The sequence below is a fragment of the Ranitomeya imitator genome, chromosome 4, assembly GCF_032444005.1.
Source record: "Ranitomeya imitator isolate aRanImi1 chromosome 4, aRanImi1.pri, whole genome shotgun sequence".
Lineage (NCBI taxonomy): Eukaryota > Metazoa > Chordata > Amphibia > Anura > Dendrobatidae > Ranitomeya > Ranitomeya imitator.
The window spans coordinates 115,587,740-115,608,950 of record NC_091285.1 but is presented as its reverse complement, the minus strand read 5'-3'; the positions used below and the strand labels follow the sequence as shown (position 1 = coordinate 115,608,950).

The window sequence follows — 21,211 nt, the reverse complement described above, 5'->3', positions numbered from 1 at the left end:
TGACACCATAGTCACTTTAAATGTGTCTGAACATGCACCAGGCGCTGGGCATGGAGCCTGTATAAGATAGTACCTGGGTGGGTGGGGGTGCCAGCGTGCAGTCAGCAGTCTGTTATTGATGAAGGCCAGTGAGGTCGAAACGTCTGTATTATTATCTGGCTGCATTAAAAAAAATCCCAAAATATTCTAGAAGTTGAGTGCCAAGTTATTTTATTATACATGTATGGTGTGGGGCCCTACTTGAGCACTTTCTGAGGTTGTGCATACAGTGTTTTTCCTTTAGAACGATGATTCAGTCATACAACATCACATAACTATTTCAATTATGACAACTCCGTACTTTTCTCCCCAGCATTAAGCTGGTTTGCTACGCAGCTACTCTTGTGAGCAGGGAGCCTGTGGCATTCAGTGTGCAGCAGCATTACTCCATGCATCCATGTAAGAGTAATGATCTGCAAAAAGGGTCAGTAAGCAAAAAACAGGGATGATGTTTAGCAGCAGGGTACCTGTGTACAGAAGACAGGAGCAATATTTTGCAGGTATGGAATTGTGTGTAGTGGACAGGAGCAGTGTACTGTTGATCACATCATCACAGGTCTTCTGCACTTCTATGTTGCTGCCTGCTTATGATTGGTCAGCATCATTCAAGAGGCACATGCACGCAGTGAAAGATGTTCTAACACCATCTTGGACTTAAAGGGAATCTGTCATCACATTCGGCTTATCTAATCTATTAATATGGACATAAAGGTTTTAGAATGATGCAAAAAGCCATACCCGTATGCTTCGTATCATCTTTTATCACTATGTAAATGAGCTCTTACATGTATGGGGAAGATGTTGCTAGGAAGATAACTCCACATACAGTGCTTATTTTAAATAAAAGAGGGAGTTAACAGCGTGAGACTAACACAGAACAGGAGAAACTGATCTTCTTGCAAACACATTTTTTTGCTTCTCTCAGATTTGCTGTATTACAATAATATTGCAGACCTGTATGCCCGCGAGTTGAAAGCTGAAGCACTGAGAGGAACATGCAAATGTGTCAGTTATAATCATACACAGCTCCTCAGAGAGATCAGGAGAGCAGAGAGCAGCCATTACACATCACACTGGTAACTCCACCCTTCATATAAAATAAGCTCTGGAGGCAGAGTGATCTTCCAGGCAGCGTGCTCTCAAGAGCCTGAAAAAGATCATTTATATAAAGTGATAAAAGATGATTTATCATCAACAAGGGATCTGATATGAAGCATACAGGTAAGACTTTTTCAGCTGTCTATAACCTGTATGCCCATATTGATAGTTCAGATAGGTCAAATGTGGTGACAGATTTACTTTTACTAAAGTTAACGCATGAGGTGCAAATACAGGTCCTTCTCAAAAAATTAGCATATAGTGTTAAATTTCATTATTTACCATAATGTAATGATTACAATTAAACTTTCATATATTATAGATTCATTATCCACCAACTGAAATTTGTCAGGTCTTTTATTGTTTTAATACTGATGATTTTGGCATACAACTCCTGATAACCCAAAAAACCTGTCTCAATAAATTAGCATATCAAGAAAAGGTTCTCTAAACGACCTATTACCCTAATCTTCTGAATCAACTAATTAACTCTAAACACATGCAAAAGATACCTGAGGCTTTTATAAACTCCCTGCCTGGTTCATTACTCAAAACCCCCATCATGGGTAAGACTAGCGACCTGACAGATGTCAAGAAGGCCATCATTGACACCCTCAAGCAAGAGGGTAAGACCCAGAAAGAAATTTCTCAACAAATAGGCTGTTCCCAGAGTGCTGTATCAAGGCACCTCAATGGTAAGTCTGTTGGAAGGAAACAATGTGGCAGAAAACGCTGTACAACGAGAAGAGGAGACCGGACCCTGAGGAAGATTGTGGAGAAGGACCGATTCCAGACCTTGGGGAACCTGAGGAAGCAGTGGACTGAGTCTGGTGTGGAAACATCCAGAGCCACCGTGCACAGGCGTGTGCAGGAAATGGGCTACAGGTGCCGCATTCCCCAGGTAAAGCCACTTTTGAACCATAAACAGCGGCAGAGGCGCCTGACCTGGGCTACAGAGAAGCAGCACTGGACTGTTGCTAAGTGGTCCCAAGTACTTTTTTCTGATGAAAGCAAATTTTGCATGTCATTCGGAAATCAAGGTGCCAGAGTCTGGAGGAAGACTGGGGAGAAGGAAATGCCAAAATGCCTGAAGTCCAGTGTCAAGTACCCACAGTCAGTGATGGTGTGGGGTGCCATGTCAGCTGCTGGTGTTGGTCCACTGTGTTTCATCAAGGGCAGGGTCAATGCAGCTAGCTATGAGGAGATTTTGGAGCACTTCATGCTTCCATCGGCTGAAATGCTTTATGGAGATGAAGATTTCATTTTTCAGCACGACCTGGCACCTGCTCACAGTGCCAAAACCACTGGTAAATGGTTTACTGACCATGGTATTACTGTGCTCAATTGGCCTGCCAACTCTCCTGACCTGAACCCCATAGAGAATCTGTGGGATATTGTGAAGAGAAAGTTGAGAGACGCAAGACCCAACACTCTGGATGAGCTTAAGGCCGCTATTGAAGCATCCTGGGCCTCCATAACATCTCAGCAGTGTCACAGGCTGATTGCCTCCATGCCATGCCGCATTGAAGCAGTCATTTCTGCCAAAGGATTCCCGACCAAGTATTGAGTGCATAACTGAACATTATTATTTGTTGGTTTTTTTGTTTGTTATTATAAAACACTTTTATTTGATTGGATGGGTGAAATATGCTAATTTATTGAGACAGGTTTTTTGGGTTATCAGGAGTTGTATGCCAAAATCATCAGTATTAAAACAATAAAAGACCTGACAAATTTCAGTTGGTGGATAATGAATCTATAATATATGAAAGTTTAATTGTAATCATTACATTATGGTAAATAATGAAATTTAACACTATATGCTAATTTTTTGAGAAGGACCTGTATTGCCTTAATATGAGAGGTGAAAAAAAGAAACAAACAAACAAAAAAAAACACACACTTTCTTCGTTTCTGCAATCACTGTTACATCATGTGTCCAGTTTAACATGAAAAAAATGTGGTGAAAGGTCTTGTAGCCAGCATTTTTTTTCTTATAAAAATACTCCTTTCAGAATCAACATTTTCTATGGAATGCCATACTACAAAATACTCCTGAAAATGTGGGCTTGATTGCAAACAAGATTTGTTATTTTGCATAGCCAAAAAATGTTCATTCAAGATCAAGTAGCAAACAAAAAAGTACACCATAACGAAAAACTTAGGATAAAAGTGAATACTACATTATTCTAATTAACAATTCAACTAAAAGCAAGTCCAATTCATTAAAGGGAGCCCATCGGATCGGACCGCCCGCGTGAGCATAATCTAACCTCTTTTTCTCATCTTACAGAATGCTGTAGATAAGCCCCTGATGCCGGTGGGCTTAGCTCGCCTTCGCTTTTGGGGGTGATAGGATCCCTTTAAACAAATGTCTAGCAGACACTTGACTTAAAAAAGCACAGTACTTAACCCCTTTACCCCCAAGGGTGGTTTGCACGTTAATGACCGGGCCAATTTTTACAATTCTGACCACTGTCCCTTTATGAGGTTATAACTCTGGAATGCTTCAATGGATCCTGGTGATTCTGACATTGTTTTCTCGTGACATATTGTACTTCATGACAATGGTAAAAATTCTTTGATAGTACCTGCATTTATTTGTGAAAAAAATGGAAATTTGGCGAAAATTATGAAAATTTCGCAATTTTCCAACTTTGAATTTTTATGCAATTAAATCACAGAGATATGTCACACAAAATACTTAATAAGTAACATTTCCCACATGTCTACTTTACATCAGCACAATTTTGGAACCAAAATTTTTTTTTGTTAGGGAGTTATAAGGGTTAAAAGTTGACCAGCAATTTCTCATTTCTACAACACCATTTTATTTTAGGGACCACATCTCATTTGAAGTCATTTTGAGGGGTCTATATGATAGAAAATACCCAAGTGTGACACCATTCTAAAAACTACACCCCTCAAGGTGCTCAAAACCATATTCAAGAAGTTTATTAACCCTTCTGGTGCTTCACAGGAATTTTTTGAATGTTTAAATAAAAATGAACATTTAACTTTTTTTCACAAAAAATTTAATTCAGCTCCAATTTGTTTTATTTTACCAAGGGTAACAGGAGAAAATGGACCCCAAACATTGTTGTACATTTTGTCCTGAGTATGCCAATACCCCACATGTGGGGGTAAACCACTGTTTGGGCGCATGGCAGAGCTCGGAAGCGAAGGAGTGCCATTTGACTTTTCAATGCAAAATTGACTGGAATTGACATGGGACGCCATGTTTCGTTTGGAGAGCCCCTGATGTGGCTAAACATTGAAACCCCCCACAAGTGACACCATTTTGGAAAGTAGACCCCCTAAGGAACTTATCTAGAGGTGTGGTGAGCACTTTGACCCACCAAGTGCTTCACAGAAGTTTATAATGTAGAACCGTAAAAATAAAAAATCATATTTTTTCGCAAAAATTATCTTTTTGCCCCCAATATTTTATTTTCCCAAGGGTAAGAGAAGAAATTGGACCCCAAAAGTTGTTGTACAATTTGTCCTGAGTACGCTGATACCCCATATGTGGGGGTAAACCACTGTTTGGGCGGATGGGAGAGCTCGGAAGGGAAGGAGCGCCGTTTGACTTTTCAAAGCAAAATTGACAGGAATTGAGATGGGACGCCATGTTGCGTTTGAAGAGCCACTGATGTGCCTAAACATTGAAACCCCCCACAAATGACAACATTTTGGAAAGTAGACCCCCTAAGGAACTTATCTAGAGGTGTGGTGAGCACTTTGACCCACCAAGTGCTTCACAGAAGTTTATAATGCAGAGCCGTAAAAATAAAACAAAATTTATTTCCCACAAAAATTATTTTTTTAGCCCCCAGTTTTGTATTTTCCTGAGGGTAACAGGAGAAATTGGACCCCAAAATTTGTTGCCCAATTTGTCCTGAGTGCGATGATACACCATATGTGGGGGGAACCACTGTTTGGGCACATGGGAGGGCTCAGAAGGGAAGGAGTGCCATTTGAATGCAGACTTAGATGGAATGGTCTGCAGGTGTCACATTGCATTTGCAGAGCCCCTAATGTACCTAAACAGTAGAAACCTCCCACAAGTGACACCATATTGGAAACTAGACCCCCCAGGGAACTAATCTAGATGTGTTGTGAGAACTTTGAACCCCCAAGTGTTTCACTACAGTTTATAACGCAGAGCCGTGAAAATAAAAAATCTTTTTTTTTCCCACAAAAAATATGTTTTAGCCCCGAGTTTTGTATTTTCCCAAGGGTAACAGGAGAAATTGGACCCCAAAAGTTGTTGTCCTATTTGTCCTGAGTACGCTGATACCCCATATGTTGGGGTAAACCCCTGTTTGGGCACACGGGAGAGCTCGGAAGGGAAGAAGCACTGTTTTACTTTTTCAACGCAGAATTGGCTGGAATTGAGATCGGACGCCATGTCGCGTTTGGAGAGCCCCTGATGTGCCTAAACAGTGGAAACCCCACAATTATAACTGAAACCCTAATCCAAACACATCCCTAACCCTAATCCCAACAGTAACCCTAACCACACCTCTAACCCTAATCCCAACCCTATTCCCAACCGTAAATGTAATCTAAACCCTAATTGTAACTTTAGCCCCAACCCAAACTGTAGCCCTAGCCCTAACCCTAGCCCTAGCCCTAACCCTAGCCCTAGCCCTAACCCTAGCCCTAGCCCTAGCCCTAGCCCTAACTCTAACCCTAGCCCTAATGGGAAAATGGAAATAAATACATTTTTTTAATTTTTCCCTAACTAAGGGGGTGATGAAGGGGGGTTTGATTTACTTTTATAGCGGGTTTTTTAGCGGATTTTTATGATTGGCAGCCGTCACACACTGAAAGACGCTTTTTATTGCAAAAAGTATTTTTTGCGTTACCACATTTTGAGAGCTATAATTTTTCTATATTTTGGTCCACAGAGTCATGTGAGGTCTTGTTTTTTGCGGGACGAGTTGACGTTTTTATTGGTATCATTTTCGGGCACGTGACATTTTTTGATCGCTTTTTATTCTGATTTTTGTGAGGCAGAATGACCAAAAACCAGCTATTCATGAATTTCGTTTGGGGGAGGCGTTTATACCGTTCCGCGTTTGGTAAAATTGATAAAGCAGTTTTATTCTTCGGGTCAGTACGATTACAGCGACACCTCATTTATATCTTTTTTTATGTTTTGGCGCTTTTATACGATAAAAACTATTTTATAGAAAAAATAATTATTTTGGCATCACTTTATTCTCAGGACTATAACTTTTTATTTTTTTGCTGATGATGCTGTATGGTGGCTCGTTTTTTGCGGGACAAGATGACGTTTTCAGCGGTACCATGGTTATTTATATCTATCTTTTTGATCGCGTGTTATTCCACTTTTTGTTCGGCGGTATGATAATAAAGCGTTGTTTTTTGCCTCTTTTGTTTTTTTTCTTACGGTGTTTACTGAAGGGGTTAACTAGTGGGCCAGTTTTATAGGTCGGGCCGTTACAGACGCGGCGATACTAAATATGTGTACTTTTATTGTTTTTTTTTTTTTTTATTTAGATAAGGAAATGTATTTATGGGAATAATATTTTTATTTTTTTTTCATTATTTTGGAATATTTTTTTTTATTTTTTTTTACACATTTGAAATTTTTTTTTTTTACTTTTTTACTTTGTCCCAGGGGGGGACATCACAGATCAGTGATCTGACAGTTTGCACAGCACTCTGTCAGATCACTGATCTGACATGCAGCGCTGCAGCCTTCACAGTGCCTGCTCTGAGCAGGCTCTGTGAAGCCACCTCCCTCCCTGCAGGACCCGGATCCGCGGCCATCTTGGATCCGGGGCTGGAGGGAGCAGGGAGGGAGGTGAGACCCTCGCAGCAACGCGATCACATCGCGTTGCTGCGGGGGGCTCAGGGAAGCCCGCAGGGAGCCCCCTCCCTGCGGGAAGCTTCCCTGTACCGCCGGCACATCGCGATCATCTTTGATCGCGGTGTGCCGGGGGTTAATGTGCCGGGGGCGGTCCGTGACCGCTCCTGGCACATAGTGCCGGATGTCAGCTGCGATAGGCAGCTGACACCCGGCCGCGATCGGCGGCGCTCCCCCCGTGAGCGCCGCCGATCGCGCTGGACGTACTATCCCGTCCATGGTCATAGGGGCCCACCCCACATGGACGGGATAGTACGTCCGATGTCAGAAAGGGGTTAAACAAAATCCTTTTCATGATGTCAGCAATGGCACGACATGGAAGGAAAATGTCACAAGACCTGAGAAATAAAATAATTTCTTTACCCAAGAAAGGTGTACCCTACATAAAGATCAGGAAAGCTTTACTTATTAATCAAAATGCTGTAACAAAAATTTAACAAACGTGGAACTGCTATCAGCTGACAGATATGCAGGCGAACCATGGATGTGAACACCTAAACAAGAGCATTTTAGGATTAGAAGGGTTCAAGGCAAATCACCATGCATGTTCACTGCAGCTAGATAAAGAAGTAGAAATCTGAACTGGAATGAGTGCTTTCTATGACACAATACAGTGTACACTGCAAAGGAATGGCATGCATGGGTGTTGAACACAAAGGAAGACACTAAAGCCTATGCACAATAAGGGTACGGTGCACACGTATTTTTGAGGGCTGCGGATTCTTCCACAGCGGATTTGAGAAATCCGCAGGTAAAAGGCACTGCGTTTTACCTGCGGATTAACCGCGGATTTGCTGCGGAATTTGTGCGTTCCACCTGCGGATTCCTATAATGGAGCAGGTGTAAACCGCTGCAGAAAGAATTCACATGCTGCGGAATTTAAAACGCTGCGTTTCCGCGCGTTTTTTTTCCCTGCAGTATGGGCACAGCGGTGTCTGTTTTCCATAGGTTTACATGGTACTGTAAACTCATGGTAAACTGCTGCGGATACGCAGCAAAATCCGCCACGTTTGCTCATAGCCTAAAGGCCACATACAATATGTCAGGACCCATGCTGAAATATATGAAGAGAACTGGAACTCTAGAGGGATGAGACCAAGATAAATGTTTTTAGAACAGATTGTTTCAAAACTGTATGATGTTGCAAAGGTGAGGAACTACAAAGAAAAATGCATGGTACCTACAAGTGAAAAATGGTGGTAGCAGTGTCCTTATATGGGGCTGCATTATCGATGATCTTCCTAATGACATAACCATGAATGTGGTGAATAGCGTGCCATTCACGGTTATGCCATTAGGAAGATACCATTTTGTTTTATTGATGAGCACCAGGACAGATTACCTTGAAATAGGCCCAAAAGGCCAAAACGTTGGTATATGAATCTGTCTCACAGGCAGACTCAAAAAAAATATTATACCTTATCTTCTGAAGGTTTACTTACTTACTAGTAAGTACAACTACTACTTGGTAGAAGGCAGAATTACAGTTTTGTGGCCAATGCATATAACCAATAGCATCTCCATTTATTGACAGCAAACAAATTTAAAAAAATATATAATGATGAATGACAAAAAGGAGTACTAGGGGACTGTATATTTATATATAGATTATTCATTAACCTAAAATTGAAAAACTTATTTAATGTACAATTCAAACATACATGCACAACATTTATCCATATTTTAGCAAGTTTATTTGGTCGCTTGAAAGAGAAACAATTTTTGAGACTTTCAGTTATCAGATTGAGACACTTTCTTTTATTCAGTTTGAACTTAACATTCCTTAACAAATTCCGAGATATTGTTACCAGGGAATAAGTATACGATTAGTGACTCAAACATAAGTTCAGCATCCAATAGGTTCATTCATTAAGCTAATTTTGGACACCACTATGAAATAGATTGATAGGCATTGGCTTTTAATGCTTTTATCGTATTTTTCTGACTATAAGGCTAAGTTCACACTTTGCGGATTCCACTGCGGATTTTTCCGCAGCAGAATTCCAAAATCCGCAGTGAAAACCCATCGCGGTTTTTACTGCGGATTTAACGCGTTTTATTACTGCGGTTTCTTCTGCGGATTTTCATCTGCAGTTTCTTATTGGAGCAGGTGAAAATCCGCAGAAAAGAAGTGACATGCTGCGGAATGTAATCCGCTGCGTTTCCGCGCGTTTTTTTCCACAGCATGTGCACAGCGTTTTTAGTTTCCCATAGGTTTGCATTGTACTGTAAACTCATGGGAAACTGCTGCAGATCCCCAGCGGTCAAATCCGCTGCGGATCCGCAGCAAAATCCGCAAAGTGTGAACATAGACTCGCCGGACCATAAAACGCACCTAGGTTTAAGAGACGGAAATTAGGAAAAAAAAAAAATTGAAGCAAAAAAAGTGTTCAATTCTGTATTTAATATCCCCATTCTGATACACATGCCCCCCTCATCCCTATCCTGGAATGCATGCCCCCCCATCCCCGTCCTGGTATACATGGCTCCCTCATGCCTAATATCCTAGTATGCATGGCCCCATCCCTATCCTGGTATGTAGGGCCCTATTTTTATCCTGGTATGATTGGCCCCCACTCTCATACTGGTATGAATGGCCCCATCAGAAAACCTTTAAAAAGAAACACGGGTATTACATACCTGGTAATGTGTTTTTTCATGAGACAGGAAACGATCAAGATAAAAGGGGCGGCTCCTCTCTCTGCTTCAGTTGTTTTACAGAGCACGAGAGGAACGCCGCAGATTAGTGTACACATAAATAATACATCCTTTATAATGCTAATCACCAACACGGGAGTGTATAAAGCATATATTATAAATCCACCCAACTAATGACGTGATTAACAGGGTGGGAATATAAGGGTGCCGCCATGGCTCATGAAAAAATACATTACCAGGTATGTAATACCCGTGTTATTCCATCATACATGACGGCACCACGAGAGAGTTACAGAGATTTGTATTCTCTTTAGGGAGGGATCACTGCTTGTAACACTCTTCTCCCAAATGTGAGATCAGAGGTAGCAGATAGGTCTAACCTATAATGTTTAAAAAAATGTAGACGGAGAGGACCAAGTGGCCGCCTTACAGATTTGGTCGATGGTAGCATCTGCTCTCTCCGCCCAAGACATCGCCATGGCCCTCGTGGAGTGGGCTTTTAGACCCTGTGGAACAGCCCTGCCTGCACTACTATACACTAGTATAATGGCCTCTCTCATCTATCTAGCGATAGTTTGTTTTGAGGCTTTAAGACCCTTTCTTGATCCCTGGAATGAAACAAATAAAGCCCTCTGTCTCCTCCAGGATTTTGTCGCCTCTAAATACTGCAAGATGTATCTCTTAACATCTAGGCAATGGAGCCTCTCCTCTTTTTTGTTGCTAGGGTTAGGACAAAAAGAGGGTAGGATTATATCCTGAGCCCTATGGAATCTTGACACCACCTTGGGGAGATATGATGGATCTAACTTTAATACCACCCTATTGTCCATAATTTGTGTGTAGGGAGGATCTGCCCATAACGCGTGGAAATCCCCAACCCTACGGGCCGAGGTAAGTGCCACTAACAAGGCTGTTTTTAATGTTAGTACTTTATCTGATGTTGTATTTAATGGCTCAAAGTGGCTTTCTGTCAAGCCTGTCAATACTAAATTTAGATCCCATGGTGGAGGAGTAGAGGATGGAATGGAGTCAGCTCTACTATAGGCTCGGATAAACCTCATCACCCTCTTAATGCTTGCCAGGTCACAGTTAAATAGGGCTGATAAAGCTGAAATGTGCACTTTGAGGGTATTAACAACCAATCCCAGATCTAAACCCTTTTGCAGGAACTCCAGAATTGCCACTATCGTGACCTCCCCTTCCCGTATTGGCCTTGAGTGGTCGTTACTGGTTTTCTGCTATTAAGTAAGGTGGATATTAAACCAGCTGAAAACCCTTCTTTTTCTAATAACGACCTTTCAAATGCCAGGCTGTCAAATGCAGCACGGAATTCTGTGGGTGGCTGAAGGGACCCTGTGTTAGAAGGTCCTGGTCCTCTGGGAGTACCCATGGGTCCGTCACTGACATCACTCTCAGCCAGTAAAACCATGGTATTTTCGGCCAAAATTACAATCACCCTGGCCTTGTCCTCCCTGATCTTCTTCAGAACTGCTGGGATTAGACATATTGGTGGGAAGGCATATAAGAGTCCTGACGTCCATTCTAGGCTGAAGGCTTCTACTGCTAACGACCTGTCTGCTGGGTTTAGGGAGCAGAATTTCTGAACCTTTTTGTTGGTTTTTGAGGCAAAGAGGTCTACACTGGGTCTTCCCCACATGTGCACTATCTGTTGAAAAATAGACTTTTTAGGGACCATTCTCCTTGCCTTAAGCAGTTCCTGCTTAGAAAGCCTGCTCTCAGGTCGTCTACACCTCGGATATGCTAGGAGTTCTCACTCGTTTGAGGATAGATTTTTTTTCCACCTGAGCCCAGGGGTCTTGGACCCATAGTGTGTCTGAGTGAGCTCCCCACCTCCAAGGACTGAAGTATCTTGTGATTATTTTGGAGGCTGTGTATGTCTAGGGGACTCCTCTTGGAGATGACTATCTGTAACCACCATCTGAGTGATTGGAGTACAGAGACCGGGAGAATGAGCTTCTGCACTAGTTGCCCCTGAAGTTCCAGGTCGTTTTGCAGCACACACCATTGCAGTTCTCTTGCATGGAACTGGGCCCATTTTACTGCTGGTATACAGGAATTAGGGACCCTAACACCGACATGGCTCTTAAAATAATTTCTGTATTTTTCATTGTTGTTATAATTATTTGTTTGATCTTTTTCTCTTTCTCCTCTGGGAGGTGACACTCCTGCGCCACCGAGTCCACTGTTATCCCCAAGAAATTCTGGACCATCGCTGGCTCCAGTTTGGATTTTTTGAGGTTCTGTTGCCATCCTAGTGTCTGTAGTGTGTAAATCACTATTCTGACTGGCTCCTGACCGTGAGAATTTTTTCCCCACTATCAGGAAGTCGTCTAAATAAGGTATTATCAGAGTATCTTTCTCTCTGAGATGTGCTGTGACCTCTGCAATCAATTTTGTAAATACTCGTGGGGCTATTGCTATCCCAAAGGACAGAGCCCTGTAATGAAAGTGACGTAACTAATTGTTGTCTGATTGGGACATGGTAATAAGCGTCCTTTAGGTCTAGGACTGACATGCATGTAACACTGAGGATATAAGAGTTTCACTGCTGATTTTATCATCTCCATTTTGAATGACAGGATTATTAGATACCTGTTGAGGCCTTTCAAATTGATGATTGTTCTCCACGAATTGTCCGTTTTTTTTTTTTTATAAGAAAAAGGGGGGAATAAAAACCTTCCATTCTTTCCTCTATTGGAACCTCTTCCAGAACATGTTGGTCTAGGAGTGATGTTACCTCCCCTTCCAGACTCCTTTGTTTTTCTTGTGGGGACTGTACTGGAGTCTGCATGTATTTTCTTGGAGGCCAATGGTGGAATTTTAATTTGAGGCCTGAACCCACAATTTGTCTGATACACGCACTGGATGAGATTCTTTCCCAGAATGGAAGGAAGTGAGAGAGCCTCTCTCCCACCTGAAAGGGACCATCACTGGGAGAGTTGATTGTTATTTTTGAAGGGCTTGTCAAAATAGAAACCTTTCCCTCCTCTAGACCGCTTGTCAAAGTTGTTTCTGTCTCGGTCTTTATACTGCTGTCTTCTGAATTTTAGGCCTCTCTCAAAGGAGCGCCGAAAGGGCTGGAATGGCTGTTTCGGGAAATTCTTTTTCTTGTCGCCGGCTTTTTCCAATACCTCATCCAAACAGGAAATTCCCTTCACATGGTAGAGAGCAAAGTTTCATCTTTGCCTGTGTGTATCCCGGCCAGCATTTAAGCCATATCACATGGCATCCTGTATTGGCTAATGCTGCTGACTTTGCTGCCAGTCTAGCTGAGTCTGCTGAAGCCTCAGCTAGAAATACTGCCGCTGCTCTTATGGCCGGTATTGCCTCTAGGACAGTCTCTCTGGGAACCTTTTGTTCTACCTGATCCTCCAGGTTGTCTATCCATATTTTTAGGGATCTGGCTACACAAGTGGCTGCGATAGCTGGCCTTAGTGCCCCTGCCGAGGCCTCCCATGCTTTTTTCAGGCAACTGTCTGTTTTCCTGTCCAGAGGTTCTTTCAGAGAACCTAAATTCTCGAAGGGCAGGGAGGATTTTCTGGCAACTTTTGAAATCACCACATCAATCTTTGGAGCACTATCCCAAGATGAGGATGCCTCTTGCTCAAAAGGATATCTCCTCTTTAGGGAGGTCATTATCTGGGACTTCTCCGGTTTTTGCCATTCCCTCTTAACAAGTTCCTGTAGCTGTTCATTAATAGGGAATGACCTTCATTTTTTCTTTTGCAGACCACTGAACATAAGTTCTTGGGCTGTCTTTTTTGCTTTCTCGTCTACCAGCCACATGGTAGAGCGAACAGCTTTTATAAGCTTATCCGTAGCCTACGCTGGAAATGTATCTTCCTCCTATGAGCTACTATCTAAGCAACGAGCTGTTTCTGAGTCTTCCTCTGACTCCGAAGAATCCCTTTGGGATGCTACTGAGGGGCTGGATCTGTCCCTAGATCTGGTATCTGTGTCGGCTGTCTGTAACGCTTTCACAGACCTCTGACTGGATTACAGATCTTAGGCTCTCCGTAAAGGAGGGTGTTTCCTCCACCACTGTCTTGTTAATACACAACACAGTTTTTTACTCCAGGATGTTTTTAAAGGCTTTTTGCACAAGGGACAATCCTTATTCTTAGTTTTTGCCTTATATTTTTTGGGAACGTCCTATACTCCACCCCCCCAATGAATGTAAGAAAAGAGGGGAGAGATGGAGACAAGAGAGGAGAAAAGAACAGACATTAGCGTGCTGGACTTTCTCAAAGTTCACTCACCACTCGGACGCTAAACAGTAAGGAGACCGGATCCGGAGGTTGACTGGTTTTCCCATAGTCTCCCAGTGAGACCAAGGACCTCCTTGGTATGGTGATCCGTCCGTACGCTGTCCGAGTGGCTTCTACTGCTGCCATGGGGAATCTGGCTCTTCTCACTTGAGCGAGACCGCCTCTCCTGCACCTCTTGCTGTGGCAGTAAATGCTCCGGTGAAAAACTCTCCATCTTACAAACTACCACGTAACAAGAGCTGTCACAATCAACCTGGACTGGTTAGTGACACAGGGCAGCATTTCTGATTCCGTTAAAATAGCCTCATTTCCCCTTTTTTTTTAAATTAATAGATCACCTGGTTGATCCTGCCTTTACTGGCTGCTTAGAACTCCTGTGCCTGCGCGCAACCACTTCCGGTGCGCACAGATGCCATTAACCGATCACCTGGTTGATCCTGCCTCTGTTGGTCGCCCGCATCTAAACGCGCACTCGGCAATCACCTCCAATGCACGCAGATCTGATCGATCGCTCACCTGGTTGATCCTGCCTCCGCTGGCTACCGCATCTGCGCTGGTCACCGCATCTAAGATCGCCCCCGGCGGCTACTTCCGATGTGCGCTGATGCTTTCTGTCCCCCCTCGCGCACACTACCCGTGTGCCGCCAGGTGCTGTGTGCACGCTTCCTTCTTCCAGCCGCATCTTTTGGTCCCCCCTCCATGGAGAACGGGGGATGTGACTGCGGAACCGGACCGCAGGCGTGCCTCAGCACAAGTACTCACCAGCGCCATGACACCCCGCAATGCTGCCGCCTCCATACGCCATTTCCCGGGAAGGAACCACCACGCTGCTTGCAGGTACTCCACACATCGTTCAGGCCGTGGAGGGGAAAAGGAGGTGAGGGGGGGGGGGGGGGGGACGGCGCCGTGTGCTCAACAGGGAGACCATCAGTACCTCCAAGGAGCTTTACCATTCCCGGGCACCGATGTGCCTCACAGGCTGCATGGCCACTAAGGGTCAACAGGGAGGGCACAATGACTGTGACCTTCAAGGACTTTAACAAACAGCAGGTTCTCTGGTATCAGAAGGAACACCAAACGTGGCATCTGACTCTTCACCCGGGCGTTGCCTCACGGGCTGTGGTCATGCTTCGCTCGGGGGGCATGGATATACATGGCCCCCGAGGCGACTACCGGTACCTGGTGATGGAAGCAGCAGACAAGTGCCTGCCCAAATCCTTCCGACCCAGGCATCCTCTTCTGTCTCCAGAAGTCTTCTATCTTGAGGGTTCCCCATCAAGGACAGGAAACCAACGGATGCAGAGAGAGGAGCTGCTCCTTTTATCTTGAAGGTTTCCTGTCATTGAAGGGCGGATCCCCTCTCTCGTGGTGTCCTCATGAATGATGAAAAAAAAACATTACACTTACCATCTCAGCGCTCCCTCACAGCATCTTGTTCCGATGTCAGCCGCAGCCTTATGCTTGTAAGCAGCACATGACAGGGTCAGCATGGGATGCTTGCAAGCCGAAGGGCAGCTTCCGGAATACTCAATGCTCTGCATGCCGGGACTGTATGTGTGAAGAGCAGTGAGTATTCATTGCTCTTTAACAGTGAGCACAGTGTCAGCCAGAGCCTTCCTGCAGCTGCTGGCGGTCACATGTCGCTACTTAAGTGAAATGAGTATTTATTGCATTCCACTCCCATGGGCATGGAATGCAGTGAATACTCATTCACTTTAGTAGCGGCACATGTGAACGCCGGAAGCTGCAGGAAGGCTCTGGCCGACACTGTGCTTTCTATTAAAAAGCAATGAATACTCACCGCTCTCCATGCATGCAGTCCCAATATGCAGAGTAGTGAGTATTCCGGCAGATGCCCTTTGACTTGCAAGCAGCGCATGACATATCTGCCATGCACTGCTTACAAGCATAAAGCAGCTGCTTTCATTGGAACAAGATGCTGCAACAAGAAGGTAAGTATAATGTTTTTTTTTAATTTTTTTAATGTTTTCAGATAGGGCCATGCATACCAAGATGCGGATGGGGGCCAAGCATACCAGGAGGGGGATGGGGGGCCAATAATATCAGGATACTAATAAAGAGAAATTAATATTCATTGCTCTCCACGCCTATGAGCGTGGAATGCAGTGAATATTCATTTCTTTTTAGCAGAGGGCACAGGAGTTAGCCTCAGCAGCTGACTACTGCGTCTGTGACTCGCTGCCTCACTGCTTCTGCTCCCCTGCCTCCCCACCAAAGCCAGAGTCGGTATGCCTAAATTATAAGATGTGCACCCCTCATTTTCCTCCACAGTTTTGGGGGGGAAAAGTGCGTCTTATAGTCCGAAAAATACGGCAACAATTTAATGTAATAAAGTCTTCTTAAAATGGTTTCTCTTAATTGTCCAAGACTCCAGTTTTGTGAAGGTACATAATTATAAAATTTAGAAAACAAAGTAGTAAACCTCTCAGCATTGATAATTTAATTTCTTAGAGGGAAAATGGGACATACAAACACAAAGTTAGCGTATTGAATAAGTGATTCTTACTAGGCATTAAAAGCAAAAACAGCTATTACTGATACTGAAATGTCAGTGCTGAATTAACAGTTTTCTGGTAATATTAAATTACAAATCACATTTAAAAAAAAAAAATTAAACTCCAACAGTTTTTTCCTAAAAAAAGATGCACCAATTAATTTTTTTTGAAAGGGCTTAACATTTTAAACTGAGGAAGCCGAAAATTAGGAAAAAGATACCATGCAAAGTTTAAGAAAAACAGAAAGAGTCGAAGAGCATAGTTCACAAAGCGACAGATAAAAGACCTATGTCCTTCTTGAATGCTGCGTTCATGAACTGGAGGCAACACTGACCTGGGGGATGTAGATGTTATGTCTTTGTTACTTAATGTATGGGGGTCATTTAGCTCTTCTGCTATTCTTACTCTCTTACGCTCCTTCATAGGTTGGGCATTGCTTGGAATATCTGGACTCTTGGGTACATGAGGATCAGCAGAAGATGCAAATTCCTCTTCAGGAGACTTGGTATTAACTTCCGACACAATTATATTTTGTTTCTCATTTTGATTGCTGTCAGAGACTGACTTAAAACCACTGACAGACAGAGATTTGCTATTAGCTTCATTTTCAGCTGAACAGTCAAGTGGAAGTTCTTCTCGTCTTCGTATCTGAGTTTGCACTCTCACAATTTCTGAAATTGAATAAATATAAATGCGAGTATTACACAGAGATACAAAGCCAAACAGCTAATTCTAATACAGAATGCATACAACATTTATAAAACTGCATCACATGATTTCCATTCTGTAAGTACTGTCTCCAAGACCCTAATCGCAGGTCAGTCATTCATCAGTATTTGCAAGCCAAAACCAGGAGGGAACTTTAGTAAAACCATTTACAACTCCTCCGTATTTTGGACCCACTCCTGATTTTGTCTTACAAAAACGAATGCAAACTACTGATGTTAAAAAAACAAAAGAAAATAACTTGTACATGCAGGGCCGTATTTGCCACTAGGCACTTGAGGGCACGTTCCTAGGGCGGCGGGATGCGGGGGGGCACACTTGAGCTAGGTTTTTTCTTATCTTTTTTTTTTTTTATAAAACTCCGGGGTCAAGTGCCCGCTCCCACCCCCCTCCCTCCCTGAAGACGTAATACTCACCTTCCTCCAGCGGTGGCTGCAACTGCGTCTCAGCGCCGGCAGCGCGTCCTGTCTTCAGCGGTCACATGGTACCGCTTATTAAGGGTGATGAATATGCGCATATTCATCTCACCTTAATGAGCGCTACCATGTGACCGCTGAAGACAGGAAGACACTGCAGAGATGACAGGAAGTTCTGAGCTGAGGGGTGAGAGCCTGAGGTGAGTATGACAGGGAAAAAAGGTGGGGAGCCATGCACACAGGGGAGAAGGATGGAGGAGCCATGCACGCAGGGTAGAAGGATGGGGGAGCCATGCACACAGGGGAGAAGGATGGGGAGCCATGCACGCAGGGGAGAAGGATGGGGAGCCATGCACGCAGGGGAGAAGGATGGGGGAGCCATGCACGCAGGGGAGAAGAATGGGGGAGCCATGCACGCAGGGGAGAAGAATGGGGGAGCCATGAACGCAGGGGAGAAGAATGGGGGAGCCATGAACGCAGGGGAGAAGAATGGGGGAGCCATGAACGCAGGGGAGAAGGATGGTGAGCCATGAACGCAGGGGAGAAGAATGGGGGAGCCATGAACACAGGGGAGAAGGATGGGGGAGCCATGAACGCAGGGGAGAAGGATGGGGGAGCCATGAACGCAGGGTGGGAGGATGGGGAGCCATGCACGCAGGGGAGAAGGATGGGGGAGCCATGCACGCAGGGGAGAAGGATGGGGAGCCATGCACGCAGGGGAGAAGGATGGGGAGCCATGCACGCAGGGGAGAAGGATGGGGAGCCATGCACGCAGGGGAGAAGGATGGGGAGCCATGCACGCAGGGGAGAAGGATGGGGAGCCATGCACGCAGGGGAGAAGGATGGGGGAGCCATGCACGCAGGGTAGAAGGATGGGGAGCCATGCACGCAGGGGAGAAGGATGGGGAGCCATGCACGCAGGGGAGAAGGATGGGGAGCCATGCACGCAGGGGAGAAGGATGGGGAGCCATGCACGCAGGGGAGAAGGATGGGGGAGCCATGAACGCAGGGTGGGAGGATGGGGGAGCCATGAACGCAGGGTGGGAGGATGGGGGAGCCATGCACGCAGGGTGCGAGGATGGAGTATAAATATGGAGTATAAATATTGGGCCCTATAGGGGGGACACAGTGTGAGAGGACAGTGTGAAGAGGGGGCCGGTATGGAAAGGAGAGGTCAGTGTGAAGAGTATGTACCATAAGAGAGACAGTGTGGGGGTCATATTTTGTGCAGACAATATAGTGAGGGGCAATGTTTTAATCAGGAGCATTATAATGACACTTGTATCTTTAAGGGCGTCATGTGGAGACTTTCTGCAAAAGAGCGGAGAAGATGGAAGTCTGCAGAGACGGCTGTGGATGAGAAAACTCATCATGGGATCTGGACAAGATGAAGAAAAGGAGAACGACTCCAGAGGCGACGTCATCTATCAGGTACCTGGATGTAAATGTTATTTGTGATGCTAACTCTCATGTTTTTATTTATGTTAGGAGATTTAAAGGGGATGTCCAGGTTTGTGAGGAGTCTGCAGTCATTCTTTGTGACTGCAGACTTCTGAATTCTTACAGTGCGCAATGCACACTGTCAGGATTCTCTCATGCTGGGGATTTACATTAATGCGGTCACGTGCTGACTAGACATGTGTGGCCTCCGTCAATGAAAATGAACTAAGCGAGGCCGGGCACATCTAGTCGGAATGTGGTCAGAAGTATACAAATCGCATACTTGTGCTGACATGACCGTCCACCGGCAAGGGAGAATCCTAAAAGTGTGCAGTGCATGCGTTGTGAGAATTCAGAAGCTGCGATGTCAGGATTCAGCTCTGCAAGTTCCAGTAGTCGTCACATGGACACGTCACTCATATGCGATTTTCAGACTTAGGGTATGTGTCCACGTTCAGGATTGCATTAGTATTTGGTCAGGATTTTTCATCAGTATTTGTAAACCAAAACCAGGAGTGGGTGATAAATGCAAAAGTGGAGCATATGTTTCTATTATACTTTTCCTCTAATTGTTCCACTCCTGGTTTTGGCTTACAAATACTGATGAAAGATCCTGACCAAATCCTGATGCAATCCTGAACGTGAACACATACCCTTATGATCCTGCGACAACGAGCTTCTCTTCTGCTTCTCTCAGTTTTTCACTGAACATTGAGAGCATTAGGGAGAGGAGCTCGTGGGCACATGACTGAGTGTGCAAATCACATATGTCCTTGGCGGAGGGAGGGCACCAAAATGAATTCTTTCCCCGGGTGCCAGAAACCCTAGATACACCTCTGCTGGTATGCTACTGCGAGCGGTGATTACCGAGTCCGGTGGAGGGAGGTCTGTGCACAGGCAGTGAGGCAGGGACTGAGGGTGTGCACAGAGAGAATGGAGACCCGGAGACTGCCCGTCCCAGTCTACGCCGTAGCCTAGATCCCTCATTATATGTCAATGGAATATGGCAGTTAATTGTTTTTCTAAAGCTTTATAGTGTAGTTATAGGTCAGGGAGGGTTGGATAGGGATGAGCTAGCAAGGTGCAGGGACAGGTAGTGATGGCTACTTGCGAACATGTGCGGCAATTGCGGTTTTGCACTTACGGTGATACATAAAACACTGCTAGCAATGTTTTTTCCCATTGCTGCAAGTTCCGCATTTGCCGGATGGCGGCAAAACCGCAAGTGCCGCACATGTCTGCAAGTCCCATAGGGAATGAATGAGGTCGAACGCAGTGTTGCCGTAACTGATCCGTTACGCGGCAGATGCGGAAAAACTGCCGGATCTGCTGCAAAAGGTGACTTTCACATCAGCGATTTTTGCCAAAGTCACTGCCGATAGTGTCAAACTCACCAATGGGGGAGGCAGCACTAAAAGTGCCTAGGCCACAGAAACTCTAAATATGGCCCTGTGTACATGCAAAAAATGTTTTATTTTCCCCCATGAAAAATATCTAATAGGAAAAAATTGAACAAAAAGTTGTATTCACAACAAAATGGTCTAAGTGAAAATGTCAATATATCCTGAGGAAAAAAAAATTCAAGCTCCTCACATAGCACTGTAGGAAAAAAAAGTTTTATTACACAGAAGTAATGTGTGCAAAATGTGTTATACTGTAGCATAAAATTACCATGTCATTTATACTAAATGGTGCAAAAAACTAAAGTAAAATAAATGCAAATGAGACCATTGCTTGTTGTGTTCTTTCTCTAAAAAGTCATAAATCAAAGTCTTATTGATCCCAAAATATGAGTAGTACTATTAAAGGAAACCTGTCACCAGGTCAAGAAAGGCCAATATTTGCTTTTCTGTTACTTCCACTGCTCCCTCAAGTATTTTTTTTATTCATAAAAATTGTTTCACAGATATGAGTTTTTTTTTTTTTTTTTAAAGTTTTTACCATGAGGGTATTACTCAAAGGATTCTAAAGGAGCTTGTCTTCACACTGCTCGGCATTATTAGCATGCGAGCAACGCCCCCTTGAAATCTAATATATAAAGCTGAATGTGTGTGTATGTCTGGGATTGGCATCTGCACCGTCGCAGCTACAGCCACAAAATTTTGCACAGTCACACGTCTGGACATCAAG

At 44.2% G+C, this 21,211-nt stretch overlaps 1 protein-coding gene across 7 annotated transcripts in view; it reads right to left on the bottom strand.

The window, feature by feature from the left end:
- SPDL1 (spindle apparatus coiled-coil protein 1) overlaps positions 1 to 21,211 on the bottom strand; it is a 582,388-nt gene that overhangs the window by 59,527 nt on the left and 501,650 nt on the right. For all 7 annotated transcript variants that reach the window (XM_069763905.1, XM_069763907.1, XM_069763910.1 and 4 more), the window contains one exon: positions 16,834 to 17,170. In XM_069763905.1, coding sequence (XP_069620006.1) covers positions 16,834 to 17,170 — 337 coding nt within the window. The remainder of the gene's footprint in view (positions 1 to 16,833; positions 17,171 to 21,211) is intronic.